General features: G+C 45.0%; 1 protein-coding gene across 1 annotated transcript in view; it reads left to right on the top strand.

Annotated features, from left to right (window-relative positions):
* The window catches only part of LOC130202381 (tyrosine-protein phosphatase non-receptor type 14-like), a 36,760-nt gene that overhangs the window by 6,371 nt on the left and 3,064 nt on the right, over window positions 1-27,325 (top strand). Inside the window, exons 2-19 of the mRNA XM_056427875.1 lie at window positions 5,163-5,546; window positions 7,985-8,160; window positions 11,378-11,416; window positions 15,709-15,806; window positions 16,912-16,979; window positions 17,378-17,448; window positions 17,727-17,814; window positions 17,966-18,054; window positions 18,237-18,324; window positions 18,532-18,614; window positions 18,822-18,882; window positions 19,488-19,566; window positions 20,450-20,919; window positions 21,009-22,307; window positions 23,592-23,732; window positions 24,763-24,981; window positions 26,805-26,933; window positions 27,084-27,318. Coding sequence (XP_056283850.1) covers window positions 5,373-5,546; window positions 7,985-8,160; window positions 11,378-11,416; window positions 15,709-15,806; window positions 16,912-16,979; window positions 17,378-17,448; window positions 17,727-17,814; window positions 17,966-18,054; window positions 18,237-18,324; window positions 18,532-18,614; window positions 18,822-18,882; window positions 19,488-19,566; window positions 20,450-20,919; window positions 21,009-22,307; window positions 23,592-23,732; window positions 24,763-24,981; window positions 26,805-26,933; window positions 27,084-27,318 — 3,607 coding nt within the window. The 5' untranslated portion in view covers window positions 5,163-5,372. The remainder of the gene's footprint in view (window positions 1-5,162; window positions 5,547-7,984; window positions 8,161-11,377; window positions 11,417-15,708; window positions 15,807-16,911; window positions 16,980-17,377; window positions 17,449-17,726; window positions 17,815-17,965; window positions 18,055-18,236; window positions 18,325-18,531; window positions 18,615-18,821; window positions 18,883-19,487; window positions 19,567-20,449; window positions 20,920-21,008; window positions 22,308-23,591; window positions 23,733-24,762; window positions 24,982-26,804; window positions 26,934-27,083; window positions 27,319-27,325) is intronic.

The raw sequence follows: 27,325 nt of genomic DNA, 5'->3' as shown, positions 1-27,325 counted from the left end.
TCATGTGTAACAGGAGGGGAGGAGGAACAGGGTGGTGTCGGTATTTCAGACCGAGACAAGCATCAGAGATCCGATCGATTGAGTTACACACGCTACACTTGCGTCTACGGCTCTTGGCGGTCTGCGTCTAATGGTCTTAGCAGTAGGCGACAAAGTGCCGTTTTGTTCCCGCTATTGTGTAAATGTGAATGGAGCCAAGTGACAGACGGGCTGCCCTGAGAGACTGAACACACACACACACACACACACACACACACACAGACAGATACACACACACACACACACACACACACCAGCCGCTCTGCTACCGTGCAGATGCTCGGGGATCGTATTCAGCAGTTCTTTGTGTCGATGTAAAAGTCATTATTAAATTCGATGTGATGTTCCGTGTTGTATTTTTCTCGCTGAATGCTGCGTCTCTGGCTGTTGGCCACAGCTGTTCCTGGTTTGGTTCATTCTCCCGTGTGTGTGCTGAATCTAACAAAAAGATGACTGGCTGCAAAACACCACACCCTCGGGGAGAAACCGGTGTCAACATTGCTCTTTATCTGATTTTATATCCGTCTTTTGTCAGCTGTTAACTCATAACATCTACTGGCTGTTAAACCCTGTTCCCATTAGTCACAGTTGCGACACCTGTCACGCTCTCGGTTCCCGCGCGGCACGGCGCGCATGTTACAATAACAGCGGGGGAAGGGTTACCAATTTATATCCTTTTGTCATTTTGGAAACAATGAAACAACTCTTATGTCATGACGGAGTGGGACAAAAGAAGGCTTCGCATTTCTAGCCGGTCGTCTGGAATAACAACTCTTGCGTTCTATCAGTCGGGGTTGGCGAGCTAATTAAACTCACTTTAGCTCCAGGAATTGGTTGCAAACATAATCTCTCGCTGACTTTTTTCAACGTGCCCCATCGACTGCAGAATAAAACCGGTCTTTATTATTAGTACTTTGAAGCATGCATTTTGTGTAATGTTGGCTGAGCTGACTGGAGTTTAAACTTCCCCAATCCCCCCAAAAAAAGAGCTGGACAAATAATGCCAATGTTGGTGTACACTTTAGCATATTAGTAGCATCCAGAAGCTGCTTGGACACAGTTGGAGGATTACTCCACACATGCTCGTTGTGAATCTGGCTGTTTTCAAAAGGTTAACCTGTAACCCAACAAACTCGTTCTGTAAACCCAGTTATTTCATGATATGCTCCGTGGTCTAGAAAGTAACGCTTACATACGACTGTTGGTAGTGAGCTGGCGTTACTTCCTACTGGACATGCTGACTGTAGACTGTAGCTTATGCAAGCGCAGATAAACAGACTTTTCATTCCTTTCTTGACACTTTTGCTCCAAAAAAAAGCCACCGCTCTAACTCTTTGAATGCTGCATTGGCGTGATTATAAAACGATGCAGATCAGTTGCTAACGGGCGGGAGGAGGAGTACAGGGCAGTGGTGAGTGACTTTGTAAAGTGGGCCGATGAGAACCACCTGCGGCTGAACGTGGCCAAGACCAGAGAGATGGTGGTGGACTTCAGGAGGAAGGCGACAGCTCCTACACCTCTGAGTGTCCTGGGAGTGGACGTGGACATGGTGGAGGAGTACAAGTACCTGGGCGTCTCCATCGACAGCCGACTGAACTGGAAGGCCAACATCAACGCTGTGTACAAGAAGGGGATGAGTCGACTCTTTTTCCTGAGAAAGCTTCGATCCTTCAACGTGTGCAGCAAGATGCTGGAGTTATTCTACCAGTCGGTTGTGGCCAGTGTGCTGCACTTTGCCATTGTCTGCTGGGGAGCAGCATCGAGCCGGTGTCACCAGCCGCCTTAACAAACTGGTTAGGAAGGCTGGCTCCATCATCGGCTGCCAGCTGGAGCACCTGGAACAGGTGGTGGAGAGGAGGTCGTTGAAGAAACTGGTGTCCATATTGGACAACCCGGACCACCCTCTCCACCACCTCCTACAGGGACAGAGGAGTACTTTCTCCAGACGTCTCCTCACGCTCCGCTGCCACAAGGAGAGATACAGGAGAACATTCCTGCCGACGGCTATGAGGCTCTACAACAGTTCACCTCTTGCCAGATCACCCTAACCCTTCTTATATTTTGTGTTTTGGTTTTTTATTCTTGTGTGTTGCTGCTACTGACTCGACAAATTTCCCCTTGGGGATTAATAAAGTATATATCTATCTATCTATCTATCTATCTATCTATCTAAACTTTGAGCGGTTCAGCCAATGGTCAGTAAACAACTACTTTCTATGAGGAATGACCTCTCTGTGTGTCGGCCAAAGAAATGACACAAATTACAACCTTCTGCAAAGTACTTGTTTATTTGACAGGAAGCATGTATAATAAACAATAAATGCAATACTTTGAAATTGGATGCATTAGTTAAATAGCTTAATATAAAAGCTAGTTTTCATCCCCAGGCAGGTGTGAACAATACAGACGGCATGTATACGTTGCATACAACAAGCCATCTTTGTTTAAATTAGTCACATTTTATAACGCGCACAACAAAATCTGAGCCCACAGCACTGTTTGCTTTCACCCATCGCAGCACGCACAAAGCATCTTTTCGGTCAAACTTATTTTTTTCTCATTTGCTCTCCTCTAATCAATCGACCGGGTGGCTTCTGCAATCTGAAATCCAGTTTTCGCACCATGTGTCAGCAAACAGCTCTGAAGAAATGGTATCCTCGTGGTAATGTGTAAAATAATAAAAATAGATCCTCTGTCTTTTTTATTTTCACCTTTTGTGCCCCTGACCACACTAGACGAGAGGGGATAAAGAAGAAACGCAACAAAAGCTGGGAATGGTTTCAGATATATTTAGCCAATGCTTGCTTTCCTCAAGAAGAAAAACAATCCTCCACCCTCCGTTCTCCCTCTCGTTTTCACCACGCCACAAAATTACAATGTGCAAATTCATATATGTGTACGCCATTTTTGCACGCTTGAAATAAACACGGGAGAGAATGTTGCTGTAGTGGCGTTGAGGCAGCGTGTTTTTGTGTCGAGGAGTGGGTTCGGTCCTCGGCTATTGTCTGTCTGTCCGTCTGTTTTTACTCAACCACACACTTCCAACCATGCCACTGATTACTACTTTAGAGTTGCACTAACCAGACTGGTCCTTTGGCTAACCTCTGACGAACCTGGTGTGTTTGTGTGTGTGATTCTATGTGTGTGTTTTTGTGTTCGGGGTGTGCTCTGTCCATGCATGTAGATGTTTTTACACGACACAGTGAAAGTATGCATCTTTTTGTGTGTCTTTGTGTGTTTATCTGTGTCTGTAGGCTTGTTGACGGTGATCTTGCAGGGCCTGTGTGTGCTTGGGAACATTTCTCGAGGCTTTTTGTGGAGGTTTTACCACCAACCTGTGATGTCACTTCCCCTAACCTGAGCTCGAGGGGGGGGGGGGTCAGAGAGGCTGTGGTTCGGGTCAGGTGGCGAGTGGGATCACATATCCTCAAGCTAATTCGCTCACCCATTCAAGCCCAATTACTCACTTGCTGTGGCTTTCTAGGTGTGTGTGTGTGTGTGTGTCTTGGCATGAACGCCCAATAAAAAAACCCAAGATGATGCCACTTACAGTGAGCTGTCTCCGATGGATTCAGGAGTCAGGAATGTGTTACGGCTTCCAGAAGGGCTCGGCTGTTACAAAAGACGAGTGTGATTCAAATCCAACTAAACGACACGTCTCCAAGTCAGCAGTTTGTAGCCATTTCATTCAAGACTCGCTTGACACACACACACACACACACACACACTCTCTCTCTCTTTCCCTCCTTATGGTGCATACTTGCGTCAGGTGTGCTCTGTTTTTCCAGTACGCAGAGAGGAATCTGGGCCAGGGTCCAAGCTGACTATCAACAGCACATTGTCAGAGCCCGGGACAAGAAGCAACACATCCACTCCTCCTCCTTCTTTACTCCTCCCCCCCATTTTCTCCTCTCCTGATCACTGGAGCATTGTCGTGCTGTATTTTGGTCTTTTCATCTTTCCGTTTGTTTTTTCCCCTCTCTTGCATCCGTCCATTTAATTCTTTTTCATGCACTTTCCTGAGGTTTTTGTCATGATTTTCAGTGACTGTTCTCAGTGTTTTCTATGGAGAAGACATTGTTGTTTTCCTGCTCAGGAGGTGTGGATACACTTTTTGGTTGTGTGGTGTTCAGTAGTTCCTGTCTAACAAGGCTACAATGTGGCCACCACCCTTAAAAGGACATCGCTTTTAGCAATTTGAATTAACGTTGACAACATTATACCTTGGTGGCTCAGGTGGGAAAACGTTTTTTGTTCCTTGCCTCAGTGTTACATACTATATATATATATATATATATATATTCTTGTGTGCTTTAATTCAAAGCTCTGTACCCGTCACAGACATGAAAGCTAAGACCTGATGTCTAACCCAGAGATATGTTCAAAGTGTTCCCCAAAGACCTGTCTCAACCTTAAAACCAGAGTGTGTGTGTTGGCGCGTCTTCCTCATAATGTTGAAGTTTTGTTGGAGTAATTAACAGTTTTATGAGTTTCTTATTGACTTTTTCTGTTTTGTGGCCGTGGCTGACAAACAGTGCGTCTGTGGAAGCATCTGTGCCACCACCGCATGTGTGTGTGATCCTACACACAACAACACTGTACGCTTCAATGTCTGGCGCTGTGCTGCTGTTGGGAGATAAAAAGGAAAGGCCTCCCACACAGGCAGATATGAGACTTAGGAGCTCCATTAGTTCCTCAAAGCCAGCTGCCGGGTTCAGATGGATGTCTGCGCTCGACTGTTTGATGTCCATTCATCCATAGCCTTACATCTCTGCCTCTGTCTCCCAGCTTTGCCCGACGCTGGGCCTCATGGGGCTGGAGAGAGAGCAGCTGCCATAACTATAGGATAAAGCGGTCTGCTACCGTGTGATTCCTGCCTCTGGTAGCATTGTGGCACCGCTGCTGCTGCTGTTATCGCTGGTGATGGTGCTCGTCTTGTCTGTTTTCTATGTGTGTCTGTCGTTTATGGGAGGGTAATATGATGTTGGAAGGTTTGATAGGACGGATGCTTACTGATTGGAGCAACGCGTAGGCATTCCAGTTGGCTCAGTTGAATTTAACAAAAAGTGTCTAGATATTTTTTCTAGTTGACTAATTTGTCTCTTTGTCATCTCTCCTTGCAGCACCCGTTCATCCTCATCGTCCTCCTCCCCTCCGGACATCTTTGGGAATGGGCCAGAGCCTTGCCAGGGTGCATCTTTCCACCCGGTGGTGTGGCTGGCGTCGCGCAAGAGTGAGGAGGGCAGCGGCCAGGTCATAGAGCCTGCCCACCCCTCTCTCTGCTTGCTTGTGACTTTTGACCTTTTTGACTCCGCCCTGACCTCCTGCCAGCCATGCCCTTCCGGCTGAAGCTGCGGCGCACGCGGCGCTACAACGTCCTGAGCAAGAACTACTTTGTGACACGGATCCGCCTGCTGGACAGCAATGTGATTGAATGCACTCTGTCGGTGGAGAGTACGGGACAGGAATGTCTGGAGGCGGTGGCCCAAAGGCTGGAGCTGCGGGAGGTGAGGAGGAGTCTTTTTTTAATTACGTGATCCACGTACATGCTCGTGTTAGACTGATATGTCAGCTGGTAGTTGGTTTGCTCTTGCAATCTCAAAATATTTGAACTTCTTGTATCAATTCTCTATTATGTTTTCATTCAAACACGTACATGCAAGATGAGTAACTGCTAACCTTGCAGATTCTCATATTAACCTTTTAATAAATAGTTTAAGGGTCAAAATGCTGAGGTCATCGCCGTACCACAGAACCCACATTGCGACACAGACATTTTTCGGACTTACAAATGATCTAATTGTCTGGGTGTTTAACATTGGTAATCACCCACATTGCCCATTAACTCTCAACACTTCATGAATGTATTGTGTGTGTGAGACACAGACAGACACAGACAGACAGAGAGAGAATGTGTGTGTTGTTGTGTGAGGGATGGCCACGCGTCTCTCCACACACCCAGTGTGTGTCTCCCTGCCCTCTGCTGTCCCCGTCCTGCAGGGTCCTTGTGTGTCTCTAACGAAGCGTGGCTACCTCTGTCCTCTTTTCTCTTCAGAAGAAAGAGATACTGCCCGTCCCCCTGTCCCTCTCCCCCTCCTCTCAATGCTTTCGCTGCGGGTTTTCTCTTTACCCTTTCTTTCTGTTCCCTAATGTTCTTTACATTTCCTTCATCGAGGTTTAACCAGCACCTTGCTCTGTACTCACACAGGTATGTGGCGTTGCATGATGGGGCTTATTGTTTGTAGACGGTTGTTTTGCGTGTGAAGGGGCAGTGTTGTTCACAGATTGCAGAAAGATTGTGTGTTTGGTTGACAACTGATTGACGAAGTGAGACAGAGGAGCGGTGTACATGTGCGTACTCACGCAGTGTTGTGGTATTTGCCAGGTGTCAGTGATGTTATAAATAAGGTGATGTGACGCCTAAGCTTCAGCCGGCGTCTGCCCCCATGCATGCTTTCGAGGAAGTCTGAATTTGTTGTTTTCATCTTTATTGCTGTACCTGAGGTCTTGAGTTTGTGTGTGTGTGTGTGTATTTTTTTTGTATGAGTGTATTTATTCTCCCAGCTGCAGCGTCACAACGTTCATTAACCCTTGTGTTGCCTTAGGGTCATTTTGACCCGAATCAATATTACACCCTCCCCCCGCCTTAGGATTAATTTGACCCCATTCAATGTTTAATGTCGGTGTTCTTTCGGTAGTCAACAAACAAACATAAAGTGCCTCACACTTAAACTTGGAAAACAATATTAATTCTAATAATTTTCTGGAGGTTTTAATTGCTGGCGTCAAATTGAACCCAAAGGGTAAAATATGTTAGTAAATATAAAGGTAACAGGAGGGTGAAACATTGAATCGGGTCAAAATGACCCAAAGGCGGGGGGAGGGTGTAATATTGATTCGGGTCAAAATGACCCTAAGGCAACACAAGGGTTAAAGTAGAGTCAATGTATGCAGACAGAGCAGGTGTGCTTACCCCTTCGTGATATGACGCATACACACAGACACCAATGAAATGTCATTTTATGACTCTAAATTACATGGTTCGACATGAAAACATAGTTTGATATACTTTGAGATCTTTTATTTTGAAGACACTCTCAGGTCAGGGGCCCGTTTCGCCGCTTATAAGCACTGTTGACAAAAAGATTGCAAAAGGCAACGGTGTCATGTCTCCGGTACATTTGAGCGTCTTGCAGGGCTCTGGCATGCTCGTGCACGGGTTGCGAGTATAGTGTTTGTTTTGATTTGTGAAACGTGTCAAAATCCCAGGATGTTGTTGTAACGTACCCTGGATGCATAGAAACGGGCTTCTATGGGCTTTCTAGGCTGTAATCGAGATTGAATGTCATGTTACCAAAGCAAATCTGTATTTTTAGTCCAAGTACATGCTGTTTCCTTGCGGTCTAAACTGGTTACAGCCTTTCCGATCTCATCGGCTTCACCACACTCTTGTTTGGAGCGGTGTGTAATCAATACAGCGTGTTTCACAGGAACTGAGTTGTTATCTGTGAATGTTGTTTTGGCTGTTTATTCAGCTGCATTGTGTTTCATTTCCAAATAGCTTATTAATCTCTAGATAAAATAATGGACAAGGGGCTTTTGTGAGATAGGATCACTGCCTGGTCTCCCAGAGTGTGGTCTAATATCTGTGTTTAATAGAGGTACGCTGCTGACGTCAAAGGTTTGATCAGATCTGAAGGAGAAATATGTGCTTGTTGTATTTCAGTAGTTCATTAATCTCCTCTGTGCTCTATTGTATTTATTCACTAATTTCCTGATAACCCTCTATTTCCCATCCTAATACTCGGTCTCCTCCATTGACGGACATTTCCTCCATCTCCCTTCTGTCTGTTTCTTCTGTCTCTTCATCCCACCTCCACTCTGTTTCCATCCCTCGACCTTGTGCACCACACTGACCTCCCTCCGTCTCTCCCTCTGGCTCCAGACCCATTACTTCGGGCTGTGGTTCCAAGGAAAGACCCAGGCCCCGGCCCATCGCTGGGTGGAGCTGGAGAAACCCCTCAAGAAGCAGCTGGACAAGTTTGGCAATGAGCCACTGCTCTTCTTCGGAGTCATGTTCTACGTGCCCAGTGTCTCCCGGCTGGAGCAGGAAGCCACCAGGTAAAGAGTCTCCAAACGCCACGTACAGGTTGTACATGTCAGACACGAACTGCTTTATTCGGTTATTTCTGCGTCGAGGTTTTCTACCAATACGATCTCATTTGGAAAGGGAAGAGTTTGTTAACTTCAAAATATTTCCTTCCCGCATTTAAAACCCCCCTAAAGGAATCAAACATAATTTGTCCATACTTATGATAGCATGAGGAACATGCACACCATATGGCACTATATATAATTGATCTGAAAGATCCACATTGTCATAATTTTACCATGATGTACCATCTTGTTTCTTGATAAAATAATTCAAATCACAGGGGGGATTTTTTTTCACAGTAATGATGTAAATAGATAAATCAAACAATGCTCAGGCAATTTAGTGATATCCCTGTAAAATCCTGTATGAAAATGTGGAAAGACCTTAAAAAACTGGCCTTGAACCAAGACCGAGCTCTAACACTGCTGCTCACATCTCTGAATTGTCCAGTAGTGTGTCCACTCACGGCTTTTTTTCCTGCGAACACTCGGAGTTAACAGGTGGGATTATGAATGGGGCTGTCTTGTTTGTTTGTTTGTTTGTGTGTGTGTGTGTGTGTGTGTGTGTGAGAGAGAGAGTGAGTGGGAGAGAGTGTGAATACGCACATTAGCTAGCTGTGAAAAGGGCATCCAGAGGTCATTGTGTAGTGAACAGTCTGCCATCTCAGATTCACACACACACACACACACACACACACACACACACACACACTGTGCAGGTCGGCTTCGCACTGAGCTGGTGAATTTGCGGCTTCTGCTTTGCTGGATGTGGGAAAGGTCGATTGCAGGTCACAGCTTGATTTTTTTTTTTAATGCTCCATTTTGTTCGAAGGTGTGTGATCACTATTTACGCTGCCGAATTTCCTCTTTTTTTGAGAGGCAGGACTGGACATGCTGTTTCTATGTTTACACAGAATATAATGAAATCATCATACATCAGTGACCGGCCTGATACTCTGACGCTCACTGTGTGTGTGTGATATAAGAGAATAAGTGTGTGTGTGTGTGTCCGTGTGTCTGCAGGTTTGTTATGCAGAAGTCAGGATCTGCTCTGGTAAAGGGATGGTATTCCAGGAAACCCCTGCAGGCTTTTTTTTGTGTGTGTGTGTGTGTGTGTGTGTGTGTGTGTGTGTGTGTGTGTGTGTGTGTGTGTGTGTGTGTGTGTGTGTGTGTGTGTGTGTGTGTGTGTGTGTGTGTGTGTGTGTGTGTGTGTGTGTGTGTGTGTGTGTGTGTGTGTGTGTGTGTGTGTGTGTGTGTGGGATTGAAGGGGTTATGATGGGGCCTTAGGGGCAATTTAGGGAACAATGGTCGCCTCTTTTCTCAAGCCCCCTCTCTTTCTCTTACAATCCCTCTACATAGTGTCACTCTTGCTCCTTTATCAAGAGCAGATCTCCATATCACTCCAGTCCCACATTTTTTTTTCTCTCACTTCGTCCTCTTTTTTTTCTTCTTCTTCTCTTTCACTTTTTTTGTTTGTCAGGAATGTTGGCACAGCCGTCCAGCGTAGGAGGCGGACCACACATTCCTCCCAGCAGAAGTGCTGGGGGTAAAGGGGGCCGTGTGTGTGCATCTGTGTGTGTGTTTTGTAAACCAGACGACCCCCCCCCACACACACACACACACACACACTCACCTCACACACCTCGCACACCCCCCACCCCAAAGAATCCTCTCAGAAGCCAGCTGCAGCCCTGTCAGAAGAGTTAGTCACAATACACCACATTGTAAGAACATATATGCTCCCTGAGGCAAGCGGTTGGGAAGGACCATCCCCCTTTTTTCTTCACATCAAGTTGAAAACCATCTTTACAACATTTTTGATAAGGTTCAAAACGCACTTCTTTTTGTTTCATCTTTTTTTTATCAGCCAGTATATAACAGGATTGAAAATAAATCTTGAAACAAATTCTTTGCTCTTGTACTTTCTGTGCTTTCCTTTGAGGACTCATCAATGCGTGGGCATGATAACAGTTACAACTTCCTCTCGCCCTCTTTTCTGTTTTTTACATGTAGATAATTTATCGAGTTGAGGTTGATTTGGGCCAGAGCCAGTGAAGCAGGTCTTTGTTTTTTCTGACACACCTGGTCTGGGGAAGAGGGGGAAGGGAGAATGATTTAGGCAAAGAATGACAGAGGGAGACAAGTAGGGATGGAGAAAGTAAAAGTTTGGCAGCAACACTTGGCGTTGGGTTTGTACCTTGTTATTTATGTGGTTTGAGCTTGCTGCGCACATGTTGTAACCTACACATATTTATGTGTCCGCATAGATAAAGTATGTTTGTGCTTGTGAGCTAAAACAGAGGAGTGGGTGAATTTGGTTCATGGAATGCTCGTGTTTTGTTTTACTGTTTCACAAAAGCCTTTAGCAAAGTTTGGAAATTTAAAATGCTATATCATGGTTTGTTACTGACCTTTAACATGTTTGTTACCAACTAATATGTAGGTCTTTGGTTTGAAATCGCTCTTCTGTTCATTTAAGGAAGAAAAGAAAACTGGTTACTTTGTTTTATAAACAGATAACTTCTTGCCAGAAACCAGAAAGACAGAGTGCTGACTCAGCCTCTCTCTGTGTAAATGAGATTTACTGAGAAAGTAATGTGAGTTTTATAATGTGGTCGGCTCTTTGAAGTTCAGTGTTTGACTGATGTGTAACCTGATACTAGATCTCCCTCTTCCTGTCCATCCATTCATCTGTTTCTCTTTCCCTCTCCTCGTCTCTTTCATGCAGCTGTGAAAATTACCCAAAGCAGCGTGTGTGTGTGTGTGTTTACACCAATAATCCTGTTATCAACCAATTAAGCCCGTATTGCAGGAAAGCTGGGGCCCATGTAAACACTGTTCTCTGTGACGTTAATGCAATTAAACTCATAGTTGCCGTTATTGCTGCAAGACAAACGTGTGGAGTCCTTCATATACAGTTAGATTATGTTTTTGTCAAAACCTAGAGTTTTACATTGTTTTTTTATGTTTTGCAACACACATTTTAATCCAATTGTCTGAGAAAGTTTCTGCATGTTGTGTCGATTGTCATTTTGAGATATTTGGCATTGGCCTATGTCTGTGCTCACAAGATGGATGACTTGTTTATTATAGTATGTCACACAACCAATATCAGGCAAAGTCACTGCAATAAAATTGTTAATTTTAGTTTTTTAAAAGTTTATATATTTTCTTTGTCTCTCAGAAACAAGGGGATGCTGCTATCTGCGGATAAATGCTGCTGGTAAGTGCACTAAAACTCTATTTATTTTTTACAAAGTATGATTTTGAAGTTGAACACTGGTGGATGACCTTTCACTTCGTAACAGAATATGTAGGGAGCATTTCTGGCCCAAATAGTCCATGTAAACCTAGAAATCAGAGTAATGCATTACTGGTCACGACTAACTGCTTTGCTGGGTGTGTGGCTGTATCATTCGGAGTGGGTTGCACCGTGTTTGACTCCCAAACTGAATTGTGTACTAATCCCAAACTACCTCTTATGTACTACTCACTTAAGTAAGTAGATATCATGTGTGTGTTTGTTTTTCTTTGTGAAAAATAAACTTTTCATCCATCTTACAACACACACACCGCCGTGCAGAAGGTCTGCATGTGTTTGAAACCTTCTGCTCCTTCTGTCTCTGACATGAAGGAGGGTTAAAGTGGCCCAGAGAGAGAAAGTGAGGAAACTAAACAGAGAGCTGTTGACCGGAGCGAGGCCAGCTGGCCTCAGTAGCCCCCAAGGCTAGCAGCACCAACGGCCTTGAAATCCTATCATTGTTCGGCTCGCTCGCACGCGCACGCGCACACGAACGCACACACAGCTGTACTCTGTTGTGCCCCCTCGCTGATTCAACACATTTCAAAGTGAAATCCTCCTGCCTCCCACACAAGCTGTCTCGACCCATCCAGGGTTGAGGGGGTGGTCAGGGTCATCCCACTGCAGAGGTGGTGGAGGAGGGGTTGAAGCATATGTACACACATACACTCACATTCATGCATGCATGCACATATGCTTGCAGGCTTGTTGTCGGGCCACTTGGACATCTGGCAGCATGTCTTGAGGCGGGCCTGAACATGCGTGGGCATATAAAGGGCCCTTTGTGCCTGTGTGGCTGCCTGGAGTGCCAGCAGAGCACTCTGCCAGGGTGGAAGTCACAAGGAACTCTTAGTGAGGAAAGCTCTACCTCATGTCTATGTGTGCATATTCACCTGTTATTACAGCATAGCGATGTCAAGCTGACATACGTGCCAGGTGTGTGTCATCAGGAGGACATCTTTGTGGACACGTAGATGGAGGTTTACAAGCGATCGCCTTTGTGGCCAGAACATGATGAAGTTCTGTTTAATTTGCTTTTAACGTCTTCTCACATATCTCAGTTTTTTAGATGTGCGTTCCAGCACTGACAAATTACTGTTAACAATTTCAAGCTGATCTAACAAAGAAATAGTTATGTAAAAACATTTGACATTGTTTTCTGTAGATCATGCAGATTCCAAAGTATTCGGGAAAGTTTTTTCAAACGTATTTTTCTGTGATTATAGATGAGATAATAAAGGAAAATACTGTGAGAGAGTAAGGGCTGTACCTTTATAGGCTATCTTATGATCATTGTCTGCAAAGTATTAACATATTTGAGGCCGAGATTTAAATATTTGTATTAAATAGAGTGGTTTCTCTCCAAATGGATCTTCTTGTAATTGAAGCCTCCAATATGCAGCATGTGGACTTTATATGTGGCGAGGATAATTTCAAACACAAACATTTTCCAGACTCCTTTCAATGTTGGTTTAAGACTCATGCATCACTCAAGGCTTTACTTTGAACTCGCATTGAACTTAAATGCATGCTGATTCAGGGTTATTATCAGGACTAGACAATAAAGTCCCTTCAAACCGGCACGGTGGATCTTCAAACGATCTAAAAGAACAGACATTTACTCATTGCAGTTAAATATTTGTAAACTAATCAATAGCTCCAACAACTAAGGAAGTGAGCAAAAGTTCAACCAATCAGTTCTTGCATTATTATAATTTGCATTCCCCGAAAAATGGCACAAAAGAGCTGGTGAAAAGGCTTTTTTAGTAAAATAAGTGTTAAAGCTTTTGTAACATCTATATAGAAAAAAATCAACAACACGTCTTATTTCTGAGAGTGCTCTCGAAGACTGCGCAACCTTTGAGACTGTCAATCATATTCTAGATGTTCGTTCATATTGTTGGCCTAGTTGTGCTGCTATACACGCACTAACACACACACACACACACACACACACGTATAGAGAAATATATATATATATATAAACACACCATCATGTTGTTATCATTGAACCTCAGAATGAGAACCAACCACTGTCAACCTCAACATTTCCCCAGACCCCATATGGAGAGTGCTGGGAAAACATGGAGAGTTTGTCAAAACAAAGTCCACAATCATTTGAAGGGTTTTGTGTCCTGCGAGGCTCCTCCCCCTTCATACCACACCAGGCTCCTCCCACTCCGGCTGCCGTGGAGGTTTGGGTTGGCTAATTAGGGGGTTGCCACGGGAACGGAATGGCAGTTTAGCCAACGGGTGTAATGACAGGGTGAGGGTGGAGGGCGGGGTCAGATTATAGGCCTGGGAGTATGCCGAGTGGTGCTCAAAAAAGAAAAGAACAAGTATTGGTGGAGAGAATTTGACGAAGAATATGAACATGAAAGATGTAAAGAACATAAAGGAGGGCATGAAACTATGAGGGTAAAACTGACAGTTCACAGGGAGCTAAATATGTGACCATTGCTGAGAGCTACTTTTACAATGGAGATGACAGGAAAGAAAATGTGTTGATGAGTTACATCAACAGGAGGTGTGTGTGAGTGTAAGAGAGTGAATGACTAAGCATGTATAGCTCAGTGGTTCCCAAATAGAAGTTTCTGTACTCTTGCAGCTCTTTCTGATTGTGCGGGCGTGCGTCAGAAAAGGTGTCTCACAGCCCACATCGGAAAAAGACTCAGCTGGTGATCACCATGGCAACAAACAGGAAACGGTGTGCGAGTTTTTACACAGCTGAGCCCGGTCACCCTGGCGATTCTCTCTTTCCTCCTGTGTGGCCACTCTATTCTCCAACGGACAAACATCCAGTTGGACTGCTGCTAAAAGTGGACAAAAGGAGCTCAGTGTATTTCAGCCTCTGGGTTTTGGGACTTTTTTTTACCACAATATGGGAAAGATGTAAGTGGGCTCAACTATCTGAACTGTGTCATATCAGCTTGCACTTGGCAAAACCACCGCTGCCCAAAACCGCAGCGCAGAGTCCCCAGTTTGCCTCACATTTGCACAGCAATTATAAAACCCCTTTTGTCCAGCTTGTGTTGGTCAGACACAGCCTCTTAGTGCCAGCTCCATGCCACTTGCTCGCTGTTTGACAACAATGTACAGATCTATAAGATCGTATTGTTTAGCCCATACTGGGATAAATTTGGCTTAATTTCTCTGAAGCTGAAATGAGTCACTGTTTTTTCAAATAGAGGTGATTCACTCATTCCTCACATGGATTCTGCAACATGCTTCTCTGGCATTGTTTTTTAACGACTAACTCTTTTGCCAATACTGTCTTGACGCATACTTTCTGTTGCACAAACCAGAAGCAGAAGAGTACGTCTCTGTGGATGTTTGCAATCTTTCAGTTGCTAATGTGCAAGGCCTTGAGCAGCGTTCTTCTTACTTACTTTGGATACATATTTTGGATTGATATCCATCATGTTTTCCATCTCAATTTTTTTTTTTATATAAGTGGTGTTCAGAGACGGCTGGAAAAATAACATGAACCACCAACCAAATTCTGGTTTGTTTCTGAAATCTAATAAGAGTGCCTGTGCTACCACCGGCTCTTTAGATATTTCGTTCAGTTTTTAGCTAGCTGTTAGAACGGCTCTGCGCTGTGAAGTTTCAGCAAGTCTACGAGTCTTCAGTCTCGCGAGCAACTCCGAAACGCTGTGCTTAGTCACCGCTAAAGGCTAACGTCTGCGTGCTAATATGCTCACAGTGACGATGCTGATGTGAGCATGTGTGATGCCTAACCAAGTTCCCCGTTATAATGTTGTGTATTAGCATGCTAACCTCTGCACTAAACACAGATGGGAATGTTAATATTCTCCAAGTATTTTATCATACATTCACAAGTAGCATTAGATAATCCATAGGTATCCATCCAGTAGTGGTTGAGACGTTTCACAACGGAAAGAAACATGTCACGGTGGAGTTAGCACTTGACTCCTCTGCTAAGCATCGTGGACGTCTGCATAAGACATTATTACAACCCATCGAATGATTGTTGAGATATTTCAGTCTGATACAAAGTGGTAGACCGACTGACTGACATTACCATCCCAAGAGCCTGCTAGTGGCTGGCCCGGCTAAGAAGTGAAATAGATTGCTGACGCCAGTGTCGCTTAACATCGTCTCACCTGAGTAATGCGTTCTTTCTGTTCTCCATCTTCCTTTCTTCCTTTCTCTATCTTCCTTTCTGTCTTTCCTTTCTTCTTTCTCTCTAGGTATCAGTATTACCTGCAGGTGAAGAAGGAGGTGTTGGATGGACGTCTCCACTGCTCAGTAGAGCAGGGGATCAGACTAGCTGGCCTAGCAGTGCAAGGTAAGACGCCCACGCACACACACACACACACACACACACACACACATACACATGAACACGAACAAATATCTCATGTGAATTATCTACCAGAGGAAGACAGGCGGCACAAGAGAGAACGAGTGAGCACAAACTCACTCTTTCTCAGGTCATCTTGACTTCACTACCTAATATGGCTGCATACCACTGGGAGAGCCCAGTCCACTTGAGTTCATTGGTATCAGTCCATACACACACACACACCCTCACTCGGTCTTGTTCCTGGGTGCTGTCTGTGTCTCAGGAGGAATGTAAACAGACAGTTTGCTTATCGCTAGTTCCAAGGTTAGCCTTAGTAGCATGAGGAAGACGCTTATCAGTCGGGAGGCGAGGATCCTCCGCTACACCTCCTTTTGTCCGACAGACAGCAGAGCAGTACTTAGGATGTACTCAAAGGCCGTATCTGGAGGCCTGAAGATGTTATGGAGGTGTTGTGCAGGTGGGAGATTAGTAGTGTACTAATTAGTTAGATACCCTTTTAGTTACTCTGAATAAAAGACTTGTTGCCAAGGTAGAAATATACCGAAATGTGCACCCGGTAATGTGACGGCAAATTACTTCCGTCGTAATGTTATAGAATTTTACTTGAAACTTGAAAATAAGCCTTTAGCCACAATATAAGAAAAAAGAGTAACACTTGTTTTGCTCTCTAGCAATTGAACATTCAGCAACAGCCTCTGTATGAAAACATTTGACGTAGAACACAGAAGAAAATAACCTTGACATTAATTGGAAGGATTGTAATTTTCTTTCCATGTTATCTTCATGCGTTAACATCTTTGGCACACACATTTCTTTCGGAATGTATTTGGTTTGACCTTATCTTCTGAACTATGTAGATGAAACCTTTTCAGATGAAGGCAAACAAAACATGCAATGTTCATCCCATCTGCAGTGTGAATGCGACCCTGCAGTTTACTTTTTTTGAAACTCTTAAAATATGAGTAAGCAAAACAATAGATGGTACATTTCAGCCAATGTGATAACAAACAAAAAAATGAGTGTCATACACATTGAAAAAGTATTTTATCCTCAAAGATAATAAAATGTATGGGTTTGTATTTTCTAGCTGACTTTGGAGACTTCACGCATTTCATGTCTCAGGACTTCCTCAGGGAGTATGTGCTCTTCCCAGTGGTGAGTCCTCAAACTTCACTGTTCAAATATGTGTGTCTGTGTGTCTTTGTGTGTTGCCTGTTAGCACACATTCTTGTGTTCGTTGTGTACCTCCTCCCGCTGCCCCTCTGCATACCTGATTGACAGACAGAAAAAAGAGAGGAATAAAGATCCAGGGGATACCAAATGTATTACATAACTGGAACACTATATTTCTCTGTTACATTGCCAGCCACCTGATGTACATTGCTACACCGCTGACTACAGTTTAGATGTAAAACAGTTTGACAGGGCGGTGAAAGCGAGTGACAGTGTTCGTCACTAATTAGTTCACTTTTTCTTCACCTGTTGCTTCTTTCCTTTCATACCTCCATCTCTTCCTTAATTGCGGCCTGATGTTTTTGTCACTCTTCCTTCAGAACTGGCCGAATGGAGATGAGGTGCTCGAAGAGTGGACCCAGAAAGTTGCAGAGGAGCACAAGAGTCACTGGTACGCTTTTATTCCCTTTCTCTGTTTTTTTTGGGGTATTTGTTTGCCTTCATGTTGCAGTCAGCTAGGGGGGCTAGAGTCGGGATGGTATGCAGAAAAGTACTCAAACCCCGGGCTGTTGCAGTAAGAACTCATCCTTTGTACATTGGGTGCCCGCTCTACCATATGAGGCCCTGTCACTTTCATTTTTATAGTGTTTGTACATGCGTGAACATGTGAGAGAGCAAGAAACAAAGGTTCAGAGACGACCAGGTATTATATCTGTCTGTACTTTCCAGTCGAATGCAGACCGCTGAGGCAGAGCTGCTGTACATCAAGGAGGTGGAGAAACTGGATGGCTTTGGGCAGGAGAGCTTTGCTGCAAAGGTAGATGAATAACAGACAACACCATCCTCCTACACACACACACACACACACACACACACACACACACACACACACACACACACACACACACACACACATACACACCAGTTTATTTGAATGTAGTCCTTACAATATTTTTTTTCTTCCACAGGACAACTACACCAACGATATCTTCATCGGCGTGTCCTTCATTGGGGTGTTTGTCAAACACAGAAATGGCAGATCCATCATGCTCCACAAGTAAGCACCCTTCTCCATCGGAGTTGTCTTTTTTTTTTGTAGCTTGTATGAATTTTCATCCTATCGGTGATCATGAGCAGGGCTATTACGAATATATGAATAGGTAAGAAAGTGTGATGAATTTTGTGTGAGAAAATTCAACCCTTGTGTGAAATTTGTTTGCGTTTCCGTGTGTGTGACAGGTGGAAGGACATTGGTACGATAGCGCACAACAAGTCAGCCATCACAGTGGAGATAACAAGCAGAGACGACACCATCATTTTTCACATGGTGAGTGTTGTGTCTGCGGGTGGTCTCGGTACACACACACACACACACACACACACACACACATGCACACGCGCTTTACACAAGGTTTCTAGTTGGAAGTTTTATAAAAAAACACACACTGGCAAATCTGTTCTTGATTTTCTATAAATACATCTGCTGTGTTAATTCAAAATATCGTTGTTTTTCTCTCTGTGTTTGTATCCGCAGGAGGATATGGAAATGGCCAAGTACATCGCTCGTCTTTTCACGGCCAGACACAAATTCTACAAACAGAACAAAATCTGTGCAGAGTGAGTTTCGAGGCCACCGGAGAGGCCAGCAGACGGCCAATCAGAACACTTATATCGCATATATCCCGAAATGATCTCCCATTTAATGTTTAAAATAGAGATTGCCAACCGTTCGAAGGTTATGTTAAAAAATAAATAATCTTGAACTGGATGTGATGCATGGTACTTTGAGTTTGTGAATCCTATTTTTTGTTTGTTTCTCTTCAGGCCCACTCACTCACCTGTACCAATAAGGAGGAGACCCACTTGGACCCACCGCCTGTCTCTGGTACCGCCAGCAGTCTTTGCTTGCTTTGATGTGGTTCATTATCACTGGTTATTTCTCAGTGTTTTGACACTGAGTGAGACCAGAATGCAGGGGAGACTGTGAGAATTTGGGATCCAAGACAGAAACGGCTGCGGTCAGAGATTTGACCCTGCTCTCCCACTCAGGGCCGCACTTAATTGTGCCGCGGAGCCTTGGTTTTAACATGCGTTGCTGGTGTGGTGGGTGTTGCTGGAAAGTTTGCAAGGGTGTTGCTGAGTCTGATTTCCGGTGCGACAATGAAGGCAGTGATTTGTGCGTCTCCCTCCCTGCTGGCCAGACAATGGCTCGGCTAAATGTGGCACAATAGCTGTTCAGTCGGTCCACTCGGGTGCTCAGTTGTCTGTCTGGAGAACCGTGGTCGGCATTGGTGGTTGACAAGCCCGCAGCCTGAGAGTAGCTCTGAGTCACAGTCACCTGTTGCGTTAGGAAAGATTTCAATGCGACATGTTGACGTTTATTTAAAAGGCTGTTTTAATATGTGCAGCTTGTTACAATATGCACAATTTAATGGAGTATAAACATGAAATGCGTTTTCCTAATTGCATTGAATGTGTTTCTTCACTCAGCCGCGGCCCCAGTCCTGTAACTTCCAGTCAATGCATTCCCAGTATGGAGAGCATTATCAGGACACACAGAGCTCCCAAGGTAGGTGCAACACACAGACGCACACAGACACACGCACAAACACACACATTTTGAGTCATTTCAACTCCTCCAGCTCACTGCTGCAACCGCAGTGTGATTTCAGATTTTAGCCTCCCTCATGATATCTGAAGCATTTCAATGGAGCTAATTGTGTCTTTCCCGCCAGACGTGTGACTCACAGCCCATTTTTATTTTTACAATCGCCCCAGCCAATTGGAGCCCAACGTTTGGGGTGCAGAGCAATGACCTCATTTTGTGCCTCACTCTTTCGTTGGCTCGTTCACACACTCAGTCGGCGTTCTAATCCGAAGAGCTTCCCTCATTTCGACTTGACGAATGGAAAACACATTCTGGGTGTGCTGCTTTGCGTGGGTGTGGGATCATTTTGTCGTGTGACCTCAGCACACTCTGCTTGTGTGGACGCAGATTCTGTATGTCTGCCGGCTTGTGGGCTTGAGATAGTTTCACATGAGAGAATGCTCTATTTGTTTAGTGAAGAGGAATGACATGCATACCACTTTCTCCTTCATCACGGTCGGAAGAAAATATTCCAAAACCGTTCCCATTCTAAGTCGGTTAACTCCTGTGGGGAAATGTTCTGAATTCTTTCAAATGTGGTCAGTGAACCAGACCCAAACAATTATATATTGTGCCACATCAGAAACACCTTGAAGGTGCTGCAAATGCTGTTTACTGCTTATGCACCTCCAGTACACTCAACTTTACGTTTAAACTTTGCTCTTAGATCATTTTTGCTGATTAATGCATGTTCTTTTCTCTTTATTTTTCTCTTATTTTTGCGATCTTAAACACTCTCCGCTATGTTAACTATATTTTAAAAACATCTGCTTTTTCATTTCTTCCTCCCTCCTTTTGTTTTTAGACAGTATCTTCCATGATGACCCCTACTACAAGTCAGAGACGAGTCTGGACCGCTGCCCAGTGGACTTTCCTTTTCGTAATGGTTCCGTGCCCAATGGAAGCATGTACAGCAGCCCCAGCCTGAGCTCGCTCAATCAGTCCCAGACTTTCGTCCCACCCTCTCCCATGTCTTCCAACCTCAGCATCCCCGGTAGTGAGCTCATGCGCCCTGACTACATCCCCAGCCACCGCCACAGCGCCATCATTGCTCCGTCCTATCGGCCCACGCCTGAGTATGATGCTGTCATGCGGCAGAAGCAGCGCATGCTCCCTGCTCACCATGACCTCCACAGCCAATCGCTGCGCAGTCTGAACATCAGCAATGCTTGTGCTTACCGCCAGCCGGAGGCTCTGGTGTATAGCCAGCCAGAGATGAGGGAAAGGGGCCCTTATCATGGCCTGGGGCCTAGCCCGGGACCTTACGCCAAACAGGTACAGGTGAATTATCTGTGTTTTGATTTGATTAAATGTATTGCTCATTATATCTCACACTGTTTAAAAAAAAAATGTTTGCCTTGCAGATCAGCTACAGTAAGCCAGTGTCCCATGGCCCTCATCAGGGTGGACCAGCCAACAGCCAGGGCCCCTGTCATTCACCCTGCGACAATGGAGGTGGAGGCGGTGACGGGGTTGGAGGTGTAGGAAGCTCCATCTCTCACACGGTCAGCACGCCTGAGCTGGCGAATACCAAACAACAGGGGAACAATGCGGGAAGCTACGCAGCCACAGCTAACATGCTGAGAAACCACATGTCGCGCCCTCCTCCACCTTACCCTTCCAGCTCCTTCCGCCCGGCCACCAGCACGCCAGACCTGGCCAGCCACCGGCACCGGTGCATGGGGGGCAGCAGTCCAGAGCTGGTTACCCGCATGGTGCAGCTGTCGGTCAAGACCTTCCAGCCGGACAGCTCGGCTGTGGTGCACCAGTCCCTTCAGGAGGTTAGTGAACCACTAACTGCAGGTGCTAAGCACCGCTCCACCCTGGGAAAGAGACACAGCATGGAGGTGATCAGCAGCATGAGAGGAGGAGGAGGGATGGATGGCATTGTGATGAAGAGCATAAATGCTCCCCTTCATCGGAGGAATACTCTCAGAGAACATGTACTGCCCCCTCAGCCTCAGTCCATTCCTCAGCCCCAGCCTCAAACCCCTCAGCCGCAGTCCCAGCCTACACCTCAGCAGCTACAGGAGTTGCCCATGCAGATGACTGCCGAGAAATCCCCTGAGACTTCTGTAACACCATCTGGGGCAGAGGCCTATCAGCATCAAAAGACTCTCTCCAATGCTACCATGCTCATACACAGTAGTGAGAGTGAAGAGGAAGAGGAAGAGGAGAGGCCTGAGCTGGACGTTCAAATCCCAGGTCTCAATGAGGACATCAGCATTAGTGCTCAGCTCCAGGCGGCTCTGGCCAAGCTGCCTAACAAACCCCCTCCAGAGTACCCTGGTCCTCCTAGACCTCCTAGCAATGCTCAGATCCGCACCCAGAGTCACAACCACACTCACCACCACAACCATAATCAAGGTCTCCAGAGCAACCAGGGCCCAATGGACCCGAACCAAGCCCAGGGCAGAGCGCACAAAGCTGGGCAGAGCCCAGGGGGTGGCGGGCCTGGATGTGGTGGTGGTGCAGGTGGTGGTGGGACACTGACCCGAGGGGACCAGGGTGGAGTGAATGGGGGTGTTTTAGGTCCATCCATTTCAGAACCAGACCTGACCAGTGTGAAGGAGAGGGTGAGGAAGGAGCCGGTCAAAGAGAGGCCGGTGTCGGAGATGTTCTCCTTGGAGGACAGCATAGTGGAGCGGGAAATTGCTCAGAGGGTAAGGCGATCCTTCAGTAAGTCAATGCCTTGACTCATTTTATTTGATGTTAGTGGCAGCATATGTTTTAATAATACATGCTTTTTATCAGTGCTGAAATGGTAAGTCAATTGACAGAATATGACCACGATGTTCCCCCAAAAGCGGCAAACACTTGTGCTTCCAACACTTCAGATGTGAAGTATAGTTTTAGTATATTATTGCAATTTATATACAATATCTTTGGGTTGTGGACAAAATTAGATTTTGGGCAATTGTTGTCAAATAAGTTTGTTTGACAAAATTCATAAAAGTATATATATATTTGTGTGAGCTATGTGAAATTTGTCGCACCCTGACCTTTTAAAGAGGAGCTGGCCCGTTGTTGGTTTGAAAAAACAGCTCCCAGACCCTCCGGAGGGGGCCTGTTTTTGTTGTTGTTTTTTTTAGGGGGGGGGGGGGGAGTCAGTTGCATATACAGTATTACCGGGACCCAGCCTTCTATCCTCGTAACGTCCGATCCAGAGGGAAAGAAATGTCAGAAATATAATATAATACAGGAACAAGTAAATAAAATACAGTTTTAAATATTTCCGTCTGCTGTTTGCTAGCTAGCTTCATAGTTCCCGATTAGCAGTAATCTGGGGTTCAGCACCTGAGAGGGTAGCACGAGGCTCCACGTCCCCCCAGGCAGCTAAAACCTTTATAAATCCCACAGATTATTCTTTGGGTTGGGTGTTCTTGTGTACGTCGGCTCCATGTTAAAGCACAACCATTTGACACGCACAGTCCAGGTGTAAATAAAATCATAATCGCCTCACTCAATTGAGATAAACCTCCCTGTTCAAGAGGGACTAGGTGTGGTTGGCTAAGTCAATGAAATAAATAAAAACACAGTTATCCCTAAAATGGTTTATCTCATATCTAGAGGACACCCCTGATAACCCCCAAGCTGTTCTTTTGACTGTCCCACTGGGAAGGAAGGAGGTGGAGCTGTCCTGGGGGTTTAATCAGAGATTAGGTGAGGTAATCCTGGGAGGAAGTAGGGACCGGGCAATGTGGGTCAGAGTTTGGCGAGTGTGGTAGAGCGGAAAAAAGACAGAGGGAACTTATGTTCTGTCAGGAAAAAGGAGGCCAAATAGGTAGGTGAGAATAAACCAAGTTGAAAGAGAGCGTGCTCATATGCACGTTAAAATCTCCCCACCCACATCGAAAGCCTCACGTGTGTGTGCCCCGCATTTTGAGGCCATCGCAATGCTGCCGATACCTGTAACCATGACACCAGGATTCTCCTCTCTCTTGAAGACGCTGGAAAGACAGAAGATGTCCGTGGACTCCATGAAGAGGCCGCTGATGATGGCCGCGCTCAACGGCCTCTACCAGGCCCGAATGCCTGTCTCCGAGAGCCCTGCAGACGACGGGGCCAAGGCTGCGACTGACGAGCGGGTAAGAAGATTGCTCTGACTCTGGAAGATATATGTGGAGTTGCAGTTTTTTTTCGTTATGGTTGACATTTTGGTTGATGTTTTTTTTGTGTTTCTGTGACATCTCAGTAGATTGTGCTGCACAAAGCTTTCGGGATGCATTATAATGCAAAAGCTTTTGGTTTCTTCTCACAATTAATTGCTCATGAGCAACGTAATCAAACTATTTTGACCACCGATTGTTCTCGTTTAAGAATATTTTCATCATATTTATACATGGTTAAAGAATAAAAAAACAAAAACAAACAAAGATTAAAGGATAAACTAATTTTCTTTTTATGATTGGAGGATTAACATCAGACCTTTTAACTCATTTCTCACCTGTTGGCAGTGATAAAAGAAGCTTGGCTAAAGATCGTCGCTGTAATACTCCTAGATAGTTTCTGATAATCTTTCTATTTAATGCATTTCATAATGTAATAATGCAATGTAATTTTTTAAATCCTGTCTCCCTTTTGAGTGCGGAGGTGTGAAACCCAGCCATTGTCCAGACAGTTGCTAAACTAAAGGGGGCAAGCCCTAAGTGGGCTGTGGAACGCGTGGCATGGCGGTGCTTATCGCCTCTAGGCCCGTTGGTATGTTAAGAATGTGACCCGGCAGAGAGCGAGCGAGCCACACAGAAAGTGATTGAAAGAGAGCGAGGCCGAGATGCTGCCCTCTCAAACATGACTGGCCTTATAAACATGTGCCCCCATTAGAATGAATGCCACCACTGCATATTACGCCATTTTCACAGCTTTGTTGATGCATTATACATGCTTCGAGTTCTTTGATGTTGAAGTCGGTATTCATCTGTGAGTGCCGACGATAGTTTAGAAATGTTGACGTATAATATAAGGAGATTTCTGGATTCTTCTGGTGTGAATAGTCTCTTCGGTGTGGTGGAATGTAAACGAATAAAAGCCCCTTTGGAACTGAAAGAGAAACGTCTGAATGATGTGAATGAGTAACCCCCCCCCCCCTTCTCTTTCCCTTTCTCCCTGTCTGTTCAGTGTAAGACCTTGGAGTTGAAGCTGGAAGAGGAGCGGGTCTTCACTGAGTATGAGCAGGTGCCCAAGAAGAGAGCCGACTGTGTTCTCACCACAGCAACTCTGCCCGAAAACACGGAGCGCAACCGATTCCGTGACGTTGTTCCGTACGAAGAGAATCGGGTCGAGCTGGTGCCAAATAAAGAGAACAACACGGGCTACATCAATGCCTCGCATATCAAGGTGTGCTCGAGGGGTCACGGGTAAAATGTTAAAAAGTGTCAAAAGTAATTGCAGTGATGATTACAGCAACTACATTGTCATCTAGACTTTTATCTGATGTGTGGGATGCCTTTAATCTGTTAAATCATAATTGTTTGTGTATGAAATATCATCCAGGGAAAGCCATGTATCTCCAAAATGTAAACTTTAGGAAATCCTATGTTTTTTTCTTAATTTATCTAGCTAAATTCATGAAGTAATACTTGATTGGTCAGTTTCTCAATCACCAAGATACATGGTTTTCATTGGGCAGTTGCAGTATTCAGAGCTCATGAATCAGTTTTCTATTCAAATGTACCTGGATTAATGGAAAACTGTTAAAAGAAATGCAAATCAATGCTTGTTTCCATCCACTGCTGTTGGTCTGATCAGTTAGTTCTCTCAAAGTCTCCAGGCGGACGCCATTTATACGATGGCAGAAGAAGAGAGTGCAACATGATAATGTCATTGCACACGCAGCAGTCAAACCTCAAAGTGTGGAATAACAACGAAGATGACATTCATGTTTTGTTTAATGAGTTTCCTCATCGCTCCGCATGGATCTTGTGTTTTCAGCCGGTGTCTTCAGTCGCGGTTTAGCTCCTGATTTATTCACCAAGTCTGTTTCCCTTACACTGTTAACATGTTGCTTTTATCGATACAGACTTTTCCCTCCTCAGACGAGCGTAAAATTTGTTCAAATGTCTACATTTATCATATGCAAATCTAAAATGTGCATAGAAACGGGTGCATGGAAACACACCCATAGATGGATCACTTCTTACAATATTGAATTGTACATTGTCAACATGTCGGCCTGGGTTTTAATTATCCATCCGTTTATGTGGTGAACCAATAAGGAGGGAAAGAATGATATTGACAGTCCCATTTAACATTTCAAGTTCATGTGTTTGGTTTCAAGTTGATGACAGTTACAGTCTCACAATGTGTTCCAACACCCACATCATACGCCATCAATTAAAACCCAGAGCATAAACTCTACACTTTCAGCCCTCTGCTAGTCTTTGTTGTGGTCATTCCTGAGCAGCGGATGGCTCGGAGGAAAGGATGAAAGGCAGCTGTTGAAGGCTGTTTGTGCCTTTTAAGCTCACAGAGCTTGTGGAATTCCCAAAGAATGTGGTCCAAACTCCAAACCCTCTCAAGTCAACCTGAGCGGCTCTCGCTAGCGTTCTATTCATGCTTAGTTGCAAACAGCATGCGTGCACAAGCTTGTGTGTATGCATGAGTTTGCATTTCACCAAAGCGCCACTGAATCGCTGCCTATCACGGTGTAACCCTCTTACTTTCCCCGTCATTTAAGGTAGCTGCCGCCGAACAAAAGGCCTTGTTTATTCCCTATCCATGTCTTAATACAGTGTTTACAGTCACGAGGTGGCCTGAGGAATTAGCTGGGACATGTTGATTATGTAACGGCACTCCAAAATCTGTGTGGTTGGAGTTTATTGAAGATGGGACGCGTTTCAGTTCTGTGTGTGGCCTTGTGATTATTAATGAGGGAAAGCAACAGTAAAGCCAAAGAAGGGGGTTTTATACATAAGAGAAAAGACTGGTTAAACATGATGTGTATTGTGCCATCTAGTGGTGGAGGAGATTATTGTCTTCGTATAAATAAGCTCTTAACATTTCAAATATATTTTAAAGTATAAAGTCATTTTTATTTCATTCAAATGTGGTTGTTGTAGCTTGTTCATTCATGTGTAGACTGATTATTATTTGCACTGCAGTAACTGTAATCTCCACGTGCACTAACTGATTCTTTATGTGTGTTTTGTGTGTTTTCCCAGGTGATGATCAGAGGGGAGGAGTGGCACTACATTGCCACCCAGGGCCCGCTAGCCAACACCTGCGCCGATTTCTGGCAGATGGTTTGGGAGCAGGGGGTCAACGTCATCGCCATGGTTACTGCTGAGGAGGTACACGCACACACGCAGATGTGGATATTTTTCAGCGTCAGACAGCTGGCATTTGCCTTTGTGTGGAAAAAATAGGATGTCAATTCATCCCTTCTTCCTCTTTTTTTCCCCTATCCCCTTCCTCCCATCTTTACCCTCTCTTCCCTTCAGGAGGGTGGCCGATCCAAGAGTCACCGCTACTGGCCCAAACTGGGCTCCAAACACAACTCAGCCACTCATGGCAAGTTTAAGGTGACCACCAAATTCCGCACCGACTCGGGCTGCTACGCCACCACGGGGTTAAAGGTCAAACATCTGCTCTCTGGCCAGGAGAGGACAGTCTGGCACCTGCAGTACACTGACTGGCCTGAGCAGGGCTGTCCCGAATATGTCCAGGGATTCCTCTGTGAGTG

Source organism: Pseudoliparis swirei, chromosome 12, assembly GCF_029220125.1.
Source record: "Pseudoliparis swirei isolate HS2019 ecotype Mariana Trench chromosome 12, NWPU_hadal_v1, whole genome shotgun sequence".
Taxonomy (NCBI): Eukaryota; Metazoa; Chordata; class Actinopteri; order Perciformes; family Liparidae; genus Pseudoliparis; species Pseudoliparis swirei.
The sequence above is the reverse complement of the archived record's forward strand: the minus strand, read 5'-3'. Positions and strand labels throughout refer to the sequence as shown.